The sequence below is a fragment of the Lynx rufus genome, unplaced genomic scaffold (genome assembly GCF_022079265.1).
Source record: "Lynx rufus isolate CCGP_SWC_20201006 ecotype Redwood Valley unplaced genomic scaffold, mLynRuf1.p SCAF_3, whole genome shotgun sequence".
NCBI lineage: Eukaryota > Metazoa > Chordata > Mammalia > Carnivora > Felidae > Lynx > Lynx rufus.
In genome coordinates, this window is record NW_025814845.1 from 129,653,554 (window position 1) to 129,671,575 (window position 18,022).

An 18,022-nucleotide genomic window follows, 5' to 3' on the forward strand; every position below is an offset into this window, starting at 1 on the left:
CTAGAAAAATGAAATTTAAAAAATGATGTATAAAATATAGGCCCAAATTTCTATTATTAGATTCCAAAGATATAAAATTACATTTCAGTGACTACAATCAGAGCAAAGATAATATAGGAAAAAATGTTTCTACATTAGAAAATCCTTAATTTTTCTACCTATCTTAACATGGACCAGTCACAAAGAATTTGGGGACCAGCCAGATAATACTAATTTATAACACAGTGCCTTTTATATAATTTAAAAATATATAACACAAAAGAATAATTCATGATTTATAAGAATGTATGCAAATAAACACATCAAATGTATTGAAATAATTGTCTATTAAGGAGACAAATGGAAGAAAAGGAAGTTTGAATAAAAGAATCAAACAAAAGAATGACCCAGCACAGATGAATGAGAATAGTGTACCAAGATTATGATTAACTCAGTCTCTGCCTCTGAGGGATATACACGCCCCCCCAAAAGATACCTGAAACAATCTTTTCCATATTCTTGGTCTCTTTATCACCAACTTATTATTATCCATCTACTTTATCTCCTCTTACTATTTTTAATTCTTTCCCCTTCCCCAAACACTCTTTTGGAGCTACATCAAACTGATAAAAAACCATCAAGGACCTATATTTTCCACAGGGTTACATGTGTACTTTGTTTTTCACTCTTAATCAGCTGAATAACCAAAGCTCTCTACCATAAATACTTTGGCTAGTTTATACTGGTTAGAGTCCAGAGTCAAAAAGTTTAGATCTGGTCAAGTTCCCTAGTATGTTGTCTATACTTAATATTCTTCCTTTCTCATTCATTTTCAACCCACCTACAAATCTGAAACATAATCTTTACAACTACTAAGCATAAAGAGAATTGAAAAAAAAAAAGCTACAGCACTTCAGAGAGAGATTTGAAAATCTTGATATTTGTTCATAAATGGTTATTCCAGCCTGTCGATGAAAGAACTCTGCCTTGTAGTTTCAGGAACGAAGTCATGGTATCAGCACACCTGTACAAGACCTTCCTTTTTGGAAGCTTCCCTCTGCAGGGTTTTCAAATGGTGGGACCATGCATGTTTGCTTTGCACTTAGCCTGCCTATTTTGCAGTGACCCGAGTTTTTGCATGTCTGGGAAAGGGTTGAGTAAGTCACCTAATGATTTGAGCTGTGAAGAAAAATAATCTTTGTCTGTGAAGCCTCAAACTCTTCGTTTCACTTAAAAGTAGACTTTTTAAGGTTTGTCAAAATAATCCTTTCTATTTCTATTTATTTGTGGAGACATCATCCAACTGAGTCTGGAAGTATTTTTAATGCTTTATTTCTGAAACTGTAGCCCTTTGATAATTACCATCGAATATTAGTAACTAAACAAATAGGATTTTGTAGTTCATCTGTTTGTCTCGATCTCATTGGGTTTTAAAATTAACTTTGAATTTAATATGTACTCATGATAGCAAATCAAACAACACAGAGATATATACAGAGAAAGTTAGAATCCCTTCTCTACCAATCAGTCAGCCCCCCTCTAACAACCATTGCCAGTTTATCCAACATGCAGACCAATACATATTTGGGACACTCCCCAAAACAGGGAGCTCTGAAATGTTTTTGAAAGAATGTTATAATTGATATTTTAGAAGAAGCACTGAGTAAGTGATCATTTGAAAAATCAGAAAAGATTTTGGACTTCCTTATATGTATTTTGTGTTCTAGTATGTTTATTAAATTTTACATTAGATTGGTTGGGGAGAATAAATATGTACAAAGAATATATACATGTCAAGATTACATTTTGTTCAAAATGTATGCATAGCTACTTTTTACATAATTATTCTAGAATTTTTTTCATCTTAAAATTTCACTTACTTTGTAAATGTTTCCATGTTTATACAGAGATATTATACTTATTATGTAATCATTGCATTTGATCCTATTGTACTAATAAATCATCTTGTTCATTCTTCCACTGTGAAATATTTTCTAAATGTTTCACTTATTAGCTATATGGCTATATTATATTTCTCTACATGGCTATTCTTCAAAAATAATTTTTTGGGATAAATCACTGAAGTGATATTATTACAACAAAACTTACGGTATTAATCAACTCTTCTTATCTATAACCAAATTGCTCACCTAGAGAATTTTATAGATTCACAAAGGGAATGCAGTCTTGTATGCATTCTGAGTGTAAAAGTAGTTTGAAGCATGACGAGGTGGGAGCAGGCAAGGTTGAAGGCAAGATGCAGGAGAGGAAGGAGATGATTGCCATTATGCAGACAGGAGATGTTGTATGTCCCAACTAACATGGTGGCAGGGGATATAGAGAAGGAAATGAAAATAACAAATATTTAGCAGGTGGATTTGGCAGACTTGATGGTATGAGGGAGGAAGAACAAGGAAGACTGGAAGATGAGTCGCTGGGTTTTTTGGAACTTGAGAACTGGATGGAATAGAACAGGTTTGGGAGGAAGAAAAATACCACTATGTGCAGTATCCCCACTATCCAGAACCGTGGCTAGTACAGAGAAGGCATTCAGTAAATGTTAATTGAATGAATGCTTCAGGCATACATAAATGAATGAGTGTTGCAAACAATGAATCAATTTTCTTATCCCAAAGCCTCACAGGTATTTGGTTGTATACCTAGAAGTTGACTTACTGTTTTTAACTCCTCATTAGGATATTTAAAAATCAGGACTCATGGGGCACCTGGGTGGCTCAGTTGGTTAGGCAACTGACTTCTGCTCAGGTCATGATCTCACAGTTCGTGATTTCGAGCCCCGTGTCGGACTCTGTGCTGACAGCTCAGAGCCTGGAGCCTACTTCAGATTCTGTGTCTTCCCCTCTCTCTACCCCTCCCCTGCTCACACTCAGTGTCTCTCTGTCTCTCAATAATAAATAAATGTTAAAAAAAATAAAAATAGGGGCGCCTGGGTGGCGCAGTCGGTTAAGCGTCCGACTTCAGCCAGGTCACGATCTCGCGGTCCGTGAGTTCGAGCCCCGCGTCGGGCTCTGGGCTGATGGCTCGGAGCCTGGAGCCTGTTTCCGATTCTGTGTCTCCCTCTCTCTCTGCCCCTCCCCCGTTCATGCTCTGTCTCTCTCTGTCCCAAAAATAAATAAACGTTGAAAAAAATTTATTTAAAAAAAAAAATAAAAATCAGAACTCATGAAAACAAGGAAGTGAGAGAATTAGGAAAGAAATTGTGGAAAGGAAGAGAATCCAAAGTCAAAGCTGAGGACTACAGAACAACTGGATCTTCCTCTCATAAAATCAGTTACTTTCCGTGGTCAACTTTATGCCAACTTATATAGACTTTGCTATTCCTTACAGAAAGTTGCCAGTTCCTATCTCTGGCTGCTAAAACCTCAACATCCCAGGATTCAGCATGAAGTCATGGCTCCATTCCACTCACCTCATCAGTTACTAGGGAGGGACAGAGCAGAGCATGCCCTAAAGCTCTCTGTTCTGAGTCACATGCAGTCCTCTCAGGGTGCCCACATCTAGCTGCAGGGTCTGCAACTAAACGTTTTTTCTGGGATAATTCCCAAACAGCCTTATATGTCCAGTTGTACTTTGGGTACCATGAACTTTAGTTATGTGATGGTGATTTGTGTTTATGTTCTTATACCAAATTTTGTCACTTAGGCTTACTGTATTCTCCTATAATTGTCTTATATCCCCTGGAGGACAAAAGCCATGATTTCTATTTTCTTCATAACTACCTAAGAGTCAAGATAAGGTTCAGCATAAACTAAGAACTCAGCAACTACTGATGATTGCCCAACCGGAATTACTGAATTGAAGGAAAGTGATGGTTTTTCATGATCAATAAAAGATACCATGTATCTAGTCTTAGGAAACAAAATGTTTATTGAAATGACATGTAGATAAATTATCATCAGCATAAAACTGTTAGTGGAGTTCTCAACATGGGTTCTTCCTTACTCTTACAATGAAGTGAGGCTTTGCAAGTCCATTGTCCCATAGGAAAAATATTTTATTTCTCTGTTCAGATAAAGTCCTTTTAAAAAAGCAAATCACTTTTGAAATGGTCTTTTAAATGTCTCCAGCCTAAGACCAAAACAAAAATATATTAAAAAGATATAATTCTGTCCATTTAAAAAGAAGAATTAAAGATGGATGATTTGGGGTTAATAAACATGGAAAAGATACTTAGGCCTTTGAAATGCTAGAATTTACTCTGATTTTATTCATATATACTAAAATATTTAAGAAATAATAAAAACAAAAAATCAAGACAAAATGACATGTTATCATTAAAATTCAAAATTTGGCAATAATTTTATTATTATAGATTTAGGAAATAAGCTAAAATGTTATCTTCTTAAACACATTTTAAACAACTCTGAGCTCAGTAATTTGGGAATATAATCCCAAGTGAGTGTTAATTTCCATTTAAGGCTAAATACTCTTAATAAAAGACCTAAAATTAATAAATAGGGTAAGAAAAATGAAACTTTCAGAAAAGTTTCTGAAACTAATAGAAATTAACAGTTACTTCTCAGGGTAAAACGATTTAGTCATATTCTATTTCAACATGGTGTTCTGGTCCAACCTGTTTGGCTCCCCCAAGATGGTGCTGCTGTCCTTCTCCAATAGATAATCTGTTGAATGGGATTATCTTCATGGTGGTTTTCTTCATGGAATACCACCGAGATTGCCAGGTGGCCCAAATAATGCCATTATCATAACCATTAGGAGTAGATGTTTTTGAGTAACTGCCACCTAAAATAAATTGTAGATGTACATATAATTACTCTTGATTATCTTTATCTCAGAAAGTCTATAAAGAATGGTTTATTACAAAATACATTGTCACTTACATCAAATTTATAGTGTTATCTACTATCAGAAAAATCCGTAAAAAATCATAAATCCTGATTTACAATTAAAATACACTCTATTATGAATCAACCCCTTATATCTGTATTCTACTTCTTGATCACATCCATACATAAATGTATTCCCTTACTAACAGAGCAAGAATCCCAAATTTCCCCAATCTGCCTCTCTTCCCAAGCTTAACCATCCTGGAATCAGCTATTACTGATCATCTTTCCACAAGCAGGTTAGAATGGCAGCAGTCACAATTCCTGATGAGATGACCTTGAGTCATCTAAAAACACAATTTCACTGGAAAGTACTTTAGAAAACAGTTTTGGAAAGTTATTTTTTTCTCCATTACACAGTGGAGACTACATTGATTTGCCTTCTCCTTGTCCTTGGGCACTAGATCCCATGTGATTTTGTAAAGGATTGTCTGAGTCCAATGCTGGAGTATACCACAAGCTATCAACATGGCTAGTCTGAGTCATGTGGATCAAACACCTTCCCTGAGAGTGTCTTCTAATTGCATGGTTTGTAGGTGCAAAGATACGTTTAAAAGTGGGGAGTGGGGGGGGGAGAACGTTGTGAAAATCAAAAGATAAAATAGCTTTTAAGAGGACTACAAATCATCTATTGGCTAGCACAGTGCCCAGAGGAGGTAAGATTGCTTATCTTAATAGAGCTTTTGGAATTAGTAGGGCCTCCCCAATACATAGTTGTTGAGTAGTAACAATAGTTTATCAGTAAGCCCACTGTTCAGAAGTATTCCAGCCTTCGAGCAAACTACAGCTTGCTACCCCCGGTCTAAAATAAGTGCCTGCACTTCTCAGGCTGTACTTTCCTCTCAAGCTTTCATGGAACTGTGCCCTTACCATTATTTCCCTGATCTTTACTCCATTCCTTTGGACACCTGCTCACTGCTCACTGGTTATATCTGTCACACAGCTCATGGGAAGCCGCACCAGGCTAATATGTTAACAAGCATAAATATGATAATGTTAGCCCATCCAGATCATACATATGGTAAGTCTAGAAGAAATATCAACCGGGTGGATTTCTTGTAGTGGGGCCAATTTGAGGTATAAGTTTAGTATTATCCAATTCTGGTTTAAAATAAAGAGCCATATAATAAGCCCCCCAACATCTTTACTAACTATTTCTTATTTTCTTATATCTGTTTTTTACCTTTTATAAAAATATAGACTATACACTAATTCATATATCTAAGGAAGAAATCTATACCTTGGTAATAAACTCCATTGAGGTGGCCAGCATGACACTTGTTCATCCACCAACCAGATCCATCCTGTTCAGCACAATTTCCTTCATACTTATCATTGTCATTGTCCCAGGTACTGAACTGCATGCCATTGTGGGATGTGAAAAATTTATCACTAGGATCATCGCCAAAATCATAGCCGTCAAAGGCATCTCCAGCATCTCCACCAATAAAGTAGGCATATGTCAGGCGGTATTTGTCAGCTTCAGGTCCCACCTTGAACATGGCATAGTCTGCAGTACTATAAAGAAGGGAATAGAGACATCATATCTTGACCCTCATTAGGACCAAGGGACCTCAGAAGTTCCCTTTTCCATAAGAAAATTGTCTAGAATGTTTAACTTCGCTTCGTAAGCCTGAAATGCGCTCATTGAGTCAAATTTTCTGCAAATCTGGCAAGAGGCAATGGATGTGTGAATCAGTTCAGAACTCGTCAACACCACCCAGGATGGGTCTAGAAGCCTTCAAGGCATCCCAATGTAAACTAAAAACATCAGCCATTTTAATGCTTTTTGCCTATAGAGTCCTAATATCAAACTCAGGTGTTTGGATGAATCTAATTTCATGTTTTCCACCTTTATCTAAGTGTTTAGCATCGCACATGGAGTTATAAACCATAGCAAATGACACTGAGTGGTCATTAATTTAATGATCTTGAAGGAACTACACCTCTATTTATTAGTCACTAATGTCATCTGAAGGATGAGGTCCTAAAGGGATTTTTCTTTCCCAAGGCAGTCTTGTAGTGGCAAGAAGGAGGGCTTCCTAGAGCATCACATGAATGAAATGGTCCCTGTGTGGCCCACAAAACATAAGCTGTATGATCAGAATCTTCCCCAGGGTGGGGGGGGGTAGGGAATTGTGAATAAGGGCCAGAATTCTATGGACTGCAGGAAAGAATGGGCCTTGGTGCATGAATAGAAAATTTCAGAAAATATTTAGCCTCTTTCCTAATCTCCAGTGCTTGGGAAATGGGAGGTGTTCTCCTAAGAGAAGATCTGCTGACTGTGGTAGTTTCTGATGAAAAAAAATTAAAAATACAAGTTTGGAGACAATATATTTCATTATTTTGTAGACGCAACAAAAGTATGAAATATTTTTGTGAATTTTAACTAGGAATACTATGCTCAAAGGTCCCTGATAGCTCTGGGCATAGAGGGGACTTTATGTTACCAAAGGAACTAGAAGATTTAATTTTAAGGTAGCTCATGGATTTGACTGAATTGTCGTTGAACTGCCAGGAAATTTGAAAAGCCTGGATTCAGTTTTCAACCAAAATAGTCATTAGGAGGACAAGCTATAGAGTCAAACTACCTGAGTTCAAATCCAATCTTTACCATACACCAGCAATGTGACCTTGGGAAAGTTAATCTGTAAAATGAGATTAATAATAGTACCTTCCTCATGAAATAGTTATTTGGACTAGATTAAATTATAATTTCACACTTGATGTCTAGTACATATTAAATGCTCAGCAAATATTAGCTATTATTCTGTACGGTTCCAGGGTAAGTAGATTGTACCAAAACACTACCCATCCTGGATGGGTCTTGAACTGCCCAAGAAGCAAACTGACTTCTGAGGAAAATGGTTGGATGTGCTCTTTGCATTTGTCAGGCTGTCTTTGATGTTGGTCTATTGATAGTTGGAAAGTGCACATTCCAGACAGTCTCTACACCAAGAAATAGAAGTCCTTTCTAAACAGTACCTGGTTCTGCCATTCCAGTCCTCCAACTGTATTCTTAATGCATATGGTATGGCAGACTGGGTGCTTATCAAATGAATCTTCTCATTTCCCAGCCAAAATTCTGTGGTTCCAGTAGGAGACAGATGTCCAAATCCTTCTTTATATTGAATCCAATTTTTCTTGAAATCCAAACTGCCATCAAGCCTCTAATTACACAATTGCATGGACAAAAGGGGAGAGTGGATTATCAGTGCACACAAAGAAAATGCTATAAACATCTTGTTGAAAATATGGACGGTATGATTCCACCATTTACTAAGTGAACTTGGGCAAGCTGCCTTAGTTTTGTAGGGTGGAATAATGGAATAATGATGCCTGTTTCGTAGGGTTGCTGCAGGATTACACCAGAGGATTAAGAGAAATACTTTTTAAAAAGAGTGTCTGGTGCACCTAGAGGACTTCAGAACCCCAACTTGATATTGCTGATTTTTATACTGATGGTAGAAAGGTCAAGCCAATTGCTCAATCTGTATCTACCAACGAGCGCTTCCATCACTCACTCTGAGCGCCCCCTGCAGATTAGTTGTAACAGTGATCAAAGATAAGCAAAAAGTAAAAGAATGGGCAATGAGTGCCAGAGATACCAGATGGGCTTGTCTTGGAATAACCCAACCGTATCCTCTGGGAGACTTTCTCTCTTTGTGATGGGCAGCCTTACATCTTGTGCTGCCTCATGAAAGAGGTCTCTTCTAGTTCTTTGTCATTCTGATAGTGGTTATATGCTATAGTGAATCTATAACAGCAGTGCCAACATAGTGTAGAGTCAAAGCACGGACTCTGAAGCCAGACTGCCTGGGTTCAAATCCTGACTCTTTTACTTATTATGTGACCTATTATGTGTTACTTATTATGTGACCTTGGACAAGTTACTTAACCTCTTGTGCCTAAGTTTCCTCCTCTATAGAGATAATGATTGTACCTACCTCATAGGGAAATTGTGGGGACTAATTGAGTTAATGTTCAGCAAGCGCTTGCAAAAGTTTCTGGCATATGGAGGATGTTTATCTGGGCGTTCATTAAATATACAGGGTGAGGGAAAAAAATACCTTCTGCAACACAGTCCATCCATTTCCAGATCCATCAATTTCACAGTAGACTAAGAACTGCTGCTTAGCTTTCAGAGGTTTGATAAAGTAAAGCCCACTCTCTTTGGCTCCCTTATTAGCAATGTCTTGACAGTCTGAAGGAGGAGAAGGAGCAGAAGAAGGTTTTACTGTGGTTTGAAATCCGTGTTAGACTGTTCCAGCCTTCATAGTGAGCTTTTAACATGCTGCAAACGATTCATGTCCCAAGAAGCATTTTCTTCTCTCATCATCATTCCTTTCAAACTCTTTTCAACTACTCAAGAAAGGTCTAAGCAATTGGACACCTTAGATTTAATGGCTAAACACTTTCCGTGTTATTCCTATTCATTCCTATAAACACTTTGCAAATTATTCTAAACACTTTCCAAAGTATACATTCCTATACATTCTCCTTGCTTTATGTATTTGCTGTGATAAAAATAATCCCAATATAAACCTTTCACATACCTTTCCCAGTTGTATCATGTATTTGTACTGTGTCTTTGCATGGTTCCTGACACTTTGCTTCAAGCTGGGCTACCTTCAGTTTCAGGTTATTGATCTTTTGGTTATTTGAATTATATATTTCCTGCAAAAATCTATAAGCAGAAGAATAAGGTAACAGAATATTCCCCTCAGAGGAGTAATTTTGTATTTTCATTACAAAATACTTTGTGGTCTCCAGAAGTACTTCCTGATAAATGGCTTCATTCTTGGAAGAAATATAAAATTATGTTACCGAATTGAGGTGTATTAGAGTTCTAAGCTTTTTGGAAAAGAAAATAACAGAGTGCTTATCGATAAGCAGTATCATGGTAAGTGGTCATCCTGATTTTTACCTTCTGCATAAAGGGCAGCAGATAACAGCCTACGTGAGTGTTGAGCCTGGTTAATAGGAAGACTGCCTGATGTTTTTTTAGGACAGAATATTCCTAGGGAAGGAAAGGTTCTGCCTAGCAATTCACACAGGTGGAAGCTATTCCTTTTCACTGTAGATCTACTGAGGATCTATTTGTGGACTTCAGTCTATAACTTACATAGGAAAAGTATCTGGAGCATTATCTTACATAAAATAACAGACACTTTCTCTTTCTTCTTCATGTTTCTGTTTACATAGTTTTGGAAAGAGTCTGAGGGAAGTAAAAAAGCTGTTTTTGTGGTTTCTCACAGGGTTGCTTATACATATTCAGAAATTATAGAAAACCATCTATAATACACAGACTATTGTATCTTTCTTTGAAATAAAGAAGGATAGACAAACTATTTGACCACTTTTTTCCCTCATGCACCTTAGAAAATTTCTGCACAGTAGTCTCCTTTAACTTCAATGATGGGCAATCATAATGCAAATTACAATGTTAGTAATAACCACAAAAATAATAGCAATGGCCTCTGATGACAAACAGAAGATAGATCCCTTCTGGACCACTGCTCTCCAGTCACCGTTTATCTCAATATCCTATGCTACTTTGAGAAAAATTTAGGAAAATAAATTGTGTAAGAAACTAAACTGTATCCGAGACCCTCTGTTCAGAAAGTCAGTGAGTCCCTGGGAAGTTGTTAACAGACACATTTTACTTTCAAGTGAAGGGAGGAGAATACATGACTGCACGTTCATTGTGCCATGATCAACATGTTGCTCTACAATGTTTGTTATGCTTAGCTTCTTAAAGCACATTTTTTTTTCTGCTCTGCCTTCAATATAATATACTGTTGTAGCCAAGATCCTCCCTATACTTCTGCTTACTAATTCCCCACCACCTCTTTGTTGGCATTTTTATTAAAGGAATTTCATTTTCAACAACCAAATTCCCATCAGTATGAATTTATGTAGTAAGCCAAAGGTGGGTGGGTGGTGACCATTTTGATTAATTCTGGTCACAACAGCATATGAAGATGTCTAGAACACCTTTCTCCCATACGATTATTAAAAAGCAGTTATAACCCAATGCAATTGGTAATGCTCTAAAAACTTCTACCTCCACTGTGTTCAAGATAGGCATAATGTCAATTGGATATTATAAGTGGGGAAGAAATAAAAGATTATTTCCATTGAAGCTTGGAATATTGAATAAAAACTAAGTCAATCTGGGAGAGTAAATTAACACAAAAACGCTTACCGAATATTTGATTCATGTGTTCCAATTAATGCCTCGTATTTTAGAATTTCTTCCATCATTTTCTTGGAATCCTTAGTAGCACTCACTATCGTGTCTGTAATACAGGATCAGTGACATAGAAAGACATAAGCAAGTGGAACCACTGAAACAACAGCAAAAGAACATCACAAATCATTTTCTTAGTCGGTAGTATTTAGTTTCTCACTTGGCTTTGGTGGCTCATTGGGATTATAGTTGACTTGGATTGATTTGATCAATTCTTTGGCTTCTGAGGTTTTGTTTTCAATTCGACTTAAGATGTCTTCCAAAGTCCGCAGATCATTGTCTACACCGGTTTGGTAAGTAGACAGGAAATCTGCAACTCCACAGGTAGTTGGGCAATAACTACCCTGAAAATGCAACAATTAAAGTGATTAGAAATCTTGATTTTTAAAAATTGCATAGGGGCGCCGGGGTGGCTCAGTCGGTTGAACATCCAACTTCCGCTCAGGTCATGATCTCACAGTTTGTGGGTTTGAGCCCCGCATCAGGCTCTGTGCTGACAGCTTGCTCAGAACTTGCAGCCTGCTTCAGATTCTGTGTCTCCTTCTCTCTGTCTCTGCCCCTCCCCCACGCATGCTCTGTCTCTGTCTCTCAAAAATAAATAAATGTTAAACTTTTTTTTTAATTGCATAAATACCTGCTAATAAAAATAGGTAAAACCTAGACTATGTTTTTTGTTTTTTAAAGTTAAAAATGCCAAATGAGATTTGTGAGAGAATTCCTTCTATTCCTCTGCCCCTCCCCACTTCAAACAGAGTGAGAAACATGAAAACTACTTACAAATCTTTCATCTAAGATGCAGCAGTTGTCTCGCGTAGCAACATACTGGAGGGGGAAAAAAAACCCAGAAATGTCACTAGTTTATCAGCTGTGTCCTCACTTTTCAGCTTCCCATGTAAAACAACTATGTTCTATAAACAGCACACTTACTGCCAGGCATGTTGAGGGGAGCAATAAAAGAGTACAGAAGCAGAGGATTAAACCCTGGTGGTTCAAGGACCAAGTCATGGTGTCTGGGTACCGGTGCTCCGAGCCCTGAAGTGTCAGCACAGTGGCCTCTCGGGCTCCCCTTGTCCCTTTAAGTAAGCTCCAAGGATGGCCGGACTGCCAGTGGCTGGGGCTGATCACGGGGCCTTCTTTCCAGAAAGGCGGGGAGGTGTTTCCCGTCTTTTTCCTCATCCTGGCTCCCACCCTACGCTCGGTCAGGTTCTCAGATTTGGCACACAGGTGTAAGCTCCTCCTTTTTGGCTCAGCTCAAACTTTCTCCTCTGTGGCACCTTCATCTGCAAAGGCTGGTGAAGCATTAGCCATGGCGGGGAGGGGGGAGGGGGCCTGAGAGGCTGTGTGACGCAACCTCTTCCAGTACATGGCTGAGAGCAAATACAGAGAGCTGACCTCGACGGGAAAACCCACCTCAACCTGAAGATGAAGCCTGGTGCCATAAACCAATGTAATGCAAGTCCTTTCTTAGCCAGGGGATGAGCTAACAGACCTATTTTTTTTTTCAACGTTTATTTATTTTTTTGGGGGGACAGAGAGAGACAGAGCATGAACCGGGCAGGCAGAGAGAGAGGGAGACACAGAATCGGAAACAGGCTCCAGGCTCTGAGCCATCAGCCCAGAGCCCGACGCGGGGCTCGAACTCACGGACCGCGAGATCGTGACCTGGCTGAAGTCGGACGCTTAACCGACTGCACCACCCAGTCGCCCCCAGACCTATTTTTAACCTGTGGCCATGGCAGAAGGAGACCGCCTGCCTGGTGGAAGCAGCAGGTCCCAAATTGACAGTTTTCCCAAGAATGAATGATCTGGAAATACATTCCTACCCCTCTTTGTTGACCATTTTCTTCCTTTTTTTTTTTTTTTTGTCAGTTGCGATACAATTGATATATTACATTACATTAGTTTCAGGGGTACAACATGCTGATTCGATATTTATATATTGCGAAGTGATCACCACTAGTAAGACTGGTTAACATTCACATGTAGTTACAAAATACTTTTTTTTTTTAAACTTGTGATGAGAATTTTCAAGATCTGGTCTCTCAGCAGCTTTCAAATATGCAGGGCCGTGTTATTCACCCTAGCTACCACGCTGTGCATTACATCCTCGGGACTTATTTTATCACTGGATGTCTGTACCTTCTGACCACCTGCACCCATATGCTGACCACTATCACAGGTTCTCCATTTGCAGTGGGCTTTGAAGCTCCACCCTTCCCTTCGTTTGGAAGAACGAGCTGGTGTGGCACCACGTCTGCCACAGAGGGGAAACAGGAACCTACTTGATTTTCCTCGAGGATCCATCTGGTTACCTCAGAGGAAAGCCTGGATACAGGGGCTAGGGAAATCCACATCCCGTATACGTGACTAGAAGCATGGCTGGAGGAAAATGGGGCAAAATTAGATGCACGGCAGAGGCTGTCCTTTTCACTGTGCCCCAGAGCTTCCTTGTATATTGGGAAAACATGTTTGTCACCATCTCCCATAGATTGTTTACAATTGTGCATTGCCACTATTATTAGTATCCCTGTTTTTTTATTATTTCCTCCTCTGAAACCAAGCTTACTGCAAATTTTAGCTAAATATATTAGTGGGAGAAATACATCTGGATTGAAAGAGATACTAACACTTCGATGTTTCATCCTAAATCCTTACAAAAGAAAGGATTGTTTTGAAGTGAAACAGAAATAAATGTTCCTACTCAATAAATAATCCATAATTATCATAACAAAGCAAATACACTAAAACCTCATGTATTGCCTTTTCTTTCCTCCTTAATAGTTACCTTCTGTGACTTACCAGTTATTACCAGTCACATCACCATACCCTCAGCCAATGAAAGCCTCATAATCTTCCTCACCCTCCTTATCTATTCATCTAATTAGTTGTCAAAACTAGTTATTTAAAACTATTTTCACACTGTCACTTGTATTTTCTTCCTACTTTGTATTTTCACAGACATCATCCCAGAGGAGGCATTCTTCTTCCTTGTCTACACTGCTTGTCTACACTGTATGTTAGAACTGATTTTTCTTCCAACACCCCAGTCACTTCTGGCTCCAAACCACTTGTCACACCGTTGACAGATTAATCTTCCTATAAATATAGCTCTGATTGTGACATTCACCTGTTCAGAAACCTTGAATGGACTTCCTATCTCCCATCGTAGTGAATTTAAACATAATAAATGTCCTTCCTACCTTTGCTTCATTTTCACTCTTGATTCTATTTCCTACACCCTCTAGTCCAACTGGATTGACTCGCGTTAGCATCCCCTTATGGCGTACCATGTAGCCCTAGCTCTCACATGGTGTTTTTCTTATTACATGTCGCCCTTTCTGCCTGGATTGACTTCATATGCACTCCTGCGTCTCTGGGTGTCAAAATCCTACACAACCATAAGGTCCTGTTTTATGATTTCTACCCTTCCAAAAGCAAACCCCAAATTCTGGAGGCCAGCTCTACCTCTTCCATAGCACTTACGACAATCTTCTGTTGTGTATATACATTCTGTGGCCACCTCATTATTGTAAACTTAATTTCATGGGTACTGCACATAGCATAGCCATGTTGAACTCTCAATAATGATTTGATGATATTGACTCGAACTGGGCTGAAAGCAAGCCTTCAAAATTATTCAATTATGGCATCAACCTGGTGTTAGGACAAGTGGGAAGCTACCTGGGGAAAAGAAGTATTGTGCGTATCTAACTTCTTATGCCAAAATAAGTTCCAGATGAAATGCATCTTTAAATATAAAAAAGGAAACCACATGGGGTGCCTAAGTGGCTCAGTTGGTTAAGTGTCTGACTTTGGCTCAGGTCATGATCCCGTGGTTACTGAGTTTGAGCCCTGCATCCAGTTTGAGCCCTGTCAGCCCTGTGCTGACAGTTCGGAGCCTGGAGCCTGGTTGGGATTCTGTGTCTCCCTCTCTCTCTCTCTCTGCCCTTCTCTGCTCATACTTTGTCTGTCTTTCTCTCAAAAATACGCATTAAAAAATAATAAAAAAGGAAACCACAAAAATACTAGAAAAATAGTATGAGAGAAACCATTCATAATACTTGAGTATGAAAAGTCTAGCTAAATATGACACAAAACATTGTTGAATTTTGACTACATAAAAAAGCTTTTTTTCCTAGCCAAACAAAACAAACACTGTATACAAAATAAAAAGCAAAATACAAAAGACAACAGAATGTATACACATGCATGTCAGCATATACACCGAATACTGTTTCAAGATTACCCACTAGAGTCTACAGAGGTATGAGGTAGAAGGATGAAGGACAAAGTTGGAGAAAACGCTTCATTTTTTCTATATACTCTGTCTTTAGAATTTTGAATATATGTACATACTATGTACCCAAAGTACATATAATTAAAACACGTAACTATCAATCATGCACCATGATTTATTTGTTGCACTAATAATTATTTCTTGATTTTTAAAATTTAAATATAAAAGCTGACGAAAGCATTGCCTTTTAAGGAGAATGTAGCCCAATTGAGAAGAATATGCATAGATAGTTGTTAAGAGTGCTGGAGTCCATCTGCTTGGGTTTGAATCCCAATTCTACAACTCACTAGTTATGTCACTCAGGACAAGTTACTTAAGCTGTCTGTGAGTTTCAGTATCTGTGATAGTAAAATAGAAATCATATTTATAATATAATACTTCATAAGACTATTATCGGGATTCAATGAAATAATGTGCTGAGCACATTGCCTGATTTATAGCAAGAGTTAAGTAAATGTTTATAAGGATTATGTATTACCAGATATTTTCAAGTGAAAATTGGAATTTGTAGAAATAAGTACTTCATTTCATAAAATTGTAAGATTGACCATTATTGGTAGATTTGGTTTGTGGGGAACAAGCTTTGTTGCTTAGGCTATAGAACATTTTCTGTAATAAGGGATCTATTGTAACTAACTACAGGCTGATTCCTTAATGCTACCTGGAGAAGAAAGCATCTGGTTGTCTAATTTAGATGGAAATCCCGCTGAAATCAATTCCACCATTCAAAGATGAAATGCTAATGGAACTGGACTGGGTGCCTTGTGAGAAGGTGTACTTCCTACTAGTAAGAGAGTTCATGCACAATGTGTTCTGACAGAGTATGTCATCACTGTGGTTCTTTTCGCTAAAAGACCATAAAGTGTTGTTTTGTTGAATTTAGGGTAATAATTCATACCTTTGTGTTAAATTTTTATATTTGTAAACACACACATAATATATAATCATATATATATATATATATATATAATGTCATATGCACAAGGTTGATAAACACTTAAATTGAAGAAATTGGACAGTCTATCTTATCCAATTTTAGAAGTATAGTACTTGTGTTCCTGACTTTTACTGACTTGCATTGGAATCTGACATGAATAATCAATTTTAAAGAAAAGACTTGCTTTGTACCACAATCTCAAGCAGAATTTTATTAGATAAGATGCTCTTTGGGACAAAATGGCCAGCCCTGATTTAGTGACCTACACTGGCCCTGTATTCAGTCCAGTATCTCTTAGGTTGGTTAAATTTTAACTAGTTGTTCTCTTCCACATTTAAGCCAATTATTTTTCTCTGGTAAATTATAAATGATTAATGAATTCTGGGAAAGAAGAATATTTGTTAAAACAGATTTCCGCCACTTCTAGGTTCATTTTTCTGAGAAAATAGCTTATGTGGTGTTTAAGCCAAAATTATTATTTAATTTAGTTCAGAGATCAATGGGTCTGTTTATTGAAATAATAATCTCCCAAATTGCCTATTACCCAATTGTGTTCTGAATGGAAAATACGACATCTACTGCTAATGGTGTTCATATGTTGGTAATTTACTCTGTGAACCACTTGTCTGCTGCGTTCACCTCTGCTCCAAAATTGTTTGCTGAATTTGAATTTTATTACATAGAGCTAATTTAAGACTTTTTGATCTGGTGACAATGATATAGACCTACAGGAATAATAAAAGAGCCACAGATGTTGACCATATTCTTTGTGCTGGATGTCGTGCTGTAGTTTAGCTGTTGCCATTTTGTATGTTGTCTCATTTCATCCTCATAAAAGCCTAAGAGGTAGATATTATTATCTACATCGTATAAATGAGCAAAGAGAGTCTTTGAGAGTTTGTGGTGGCATATGCAAGGTCACTATGCCAGAACAGAAATTCAAACCCGTGAGCCCAACACCTGAGCTCTTAACCATTACTCTAAATATAGTCATGAAGCTCTTCTTAACCTAAGGTGATACACCGATGCAAGATATTATTATGAGAATCAAAACTGTTCACTGATGGCATGGGTTGTTAGCGAAGTTATTTAAAAAAATAATGTGTGTGCACATGTATCTAAGTACATGTGTGCATGGTTGTATGAACATATATTTACCTCTGTCATATCTATCTAATCTGCTTGTCTTCTCTGAGTTACAGACAAGGTTGCTGGATGGTCTTTTATAGTCTTTCTCAAACCTGAGTTTTTATTGTCTTAAGACAATCTGCAGTCCAGTTTTAAGGGAAGCCTTTTTTCCATGTTGACTACATGATTCAAGTTCAATAGGACTTGATGAGCTGAATTATCTCTGTAGCTTAAAGGAAGATACATCCATTAGGTGGTCCAAGAAAGCTTGAATCAATGCTAACAATGATATTTCTATTTGTCTAATAAATAAGCCATTTATAGGTGTAAGCTAAATTTGTGGCCTAACTCCTCAGAATTGGATTTCCTCAAAATAGGTAGAAAAAAACGACCTATTGACATGCTGAAAATCAGTCCAATCTAATAGCAGAAATATCCCATTAAGGGAAACAACCTTGTCTGTTAGGCTATTTGCTTTGTTCATAAAAATAGCCCAGGGAAAGTGAAAATGAAAATGTTTACTTGATAGTCTATGAACAATGTGCTTTTAGTTTCACTAT

At 37.7% G+C, this 18,022-nt stretch overlaps 1 protein-coding gene across 2 annotated transcripts; it reads right to left on the minus strand.

Annotated features, from left to right (window-relative positions):
- Window positions 1-3,884: 3,884 nt before the first annotated feature.
- Window positions 3,885-12,196, minus strand: FGG (fibrinogen gamma chain). 2 transcript variants are annotated; one of them, XM_047091681.1, is made up of 10 exons: window positions 12,028-12,196; window positions 11,878-11,922; window positions 11,261-11,444; window positions 11,056-11,149; window positions 9,404-9,534; window positions 8,918-9,051; window positions 7,833-8,017; window positions 6,088-6,365; window positions 4,574-4,743; window positions 3,885-4,068 (listed from the first exon to the last, which is right to left on the minus strand). In XM_047091681.1, exons 1-10 carry the CDS (start codon window positions 12,103-12,105, stop codon window positions 4,054-4,056), a joined length of 1,314 nt encoding a protein of 437 aa, XP_046947637.1. In that variant the 5' UTR covers window positions 12,106-12,196; the 3' UTR covers window positions 3,885-4,053. The 2 variants fall into 2 exon arrangements, with proteins under 2 accessions (XP_046947637.1, XP_046947636.1); XM_047091680.1 differs by lacking the exon at window positions 3,885-4,068 and having other exon boundaries at window positions 4,464-4,743.
- Window positions 12,197-18,022: the final 5,826 nt, after the last annotated feature.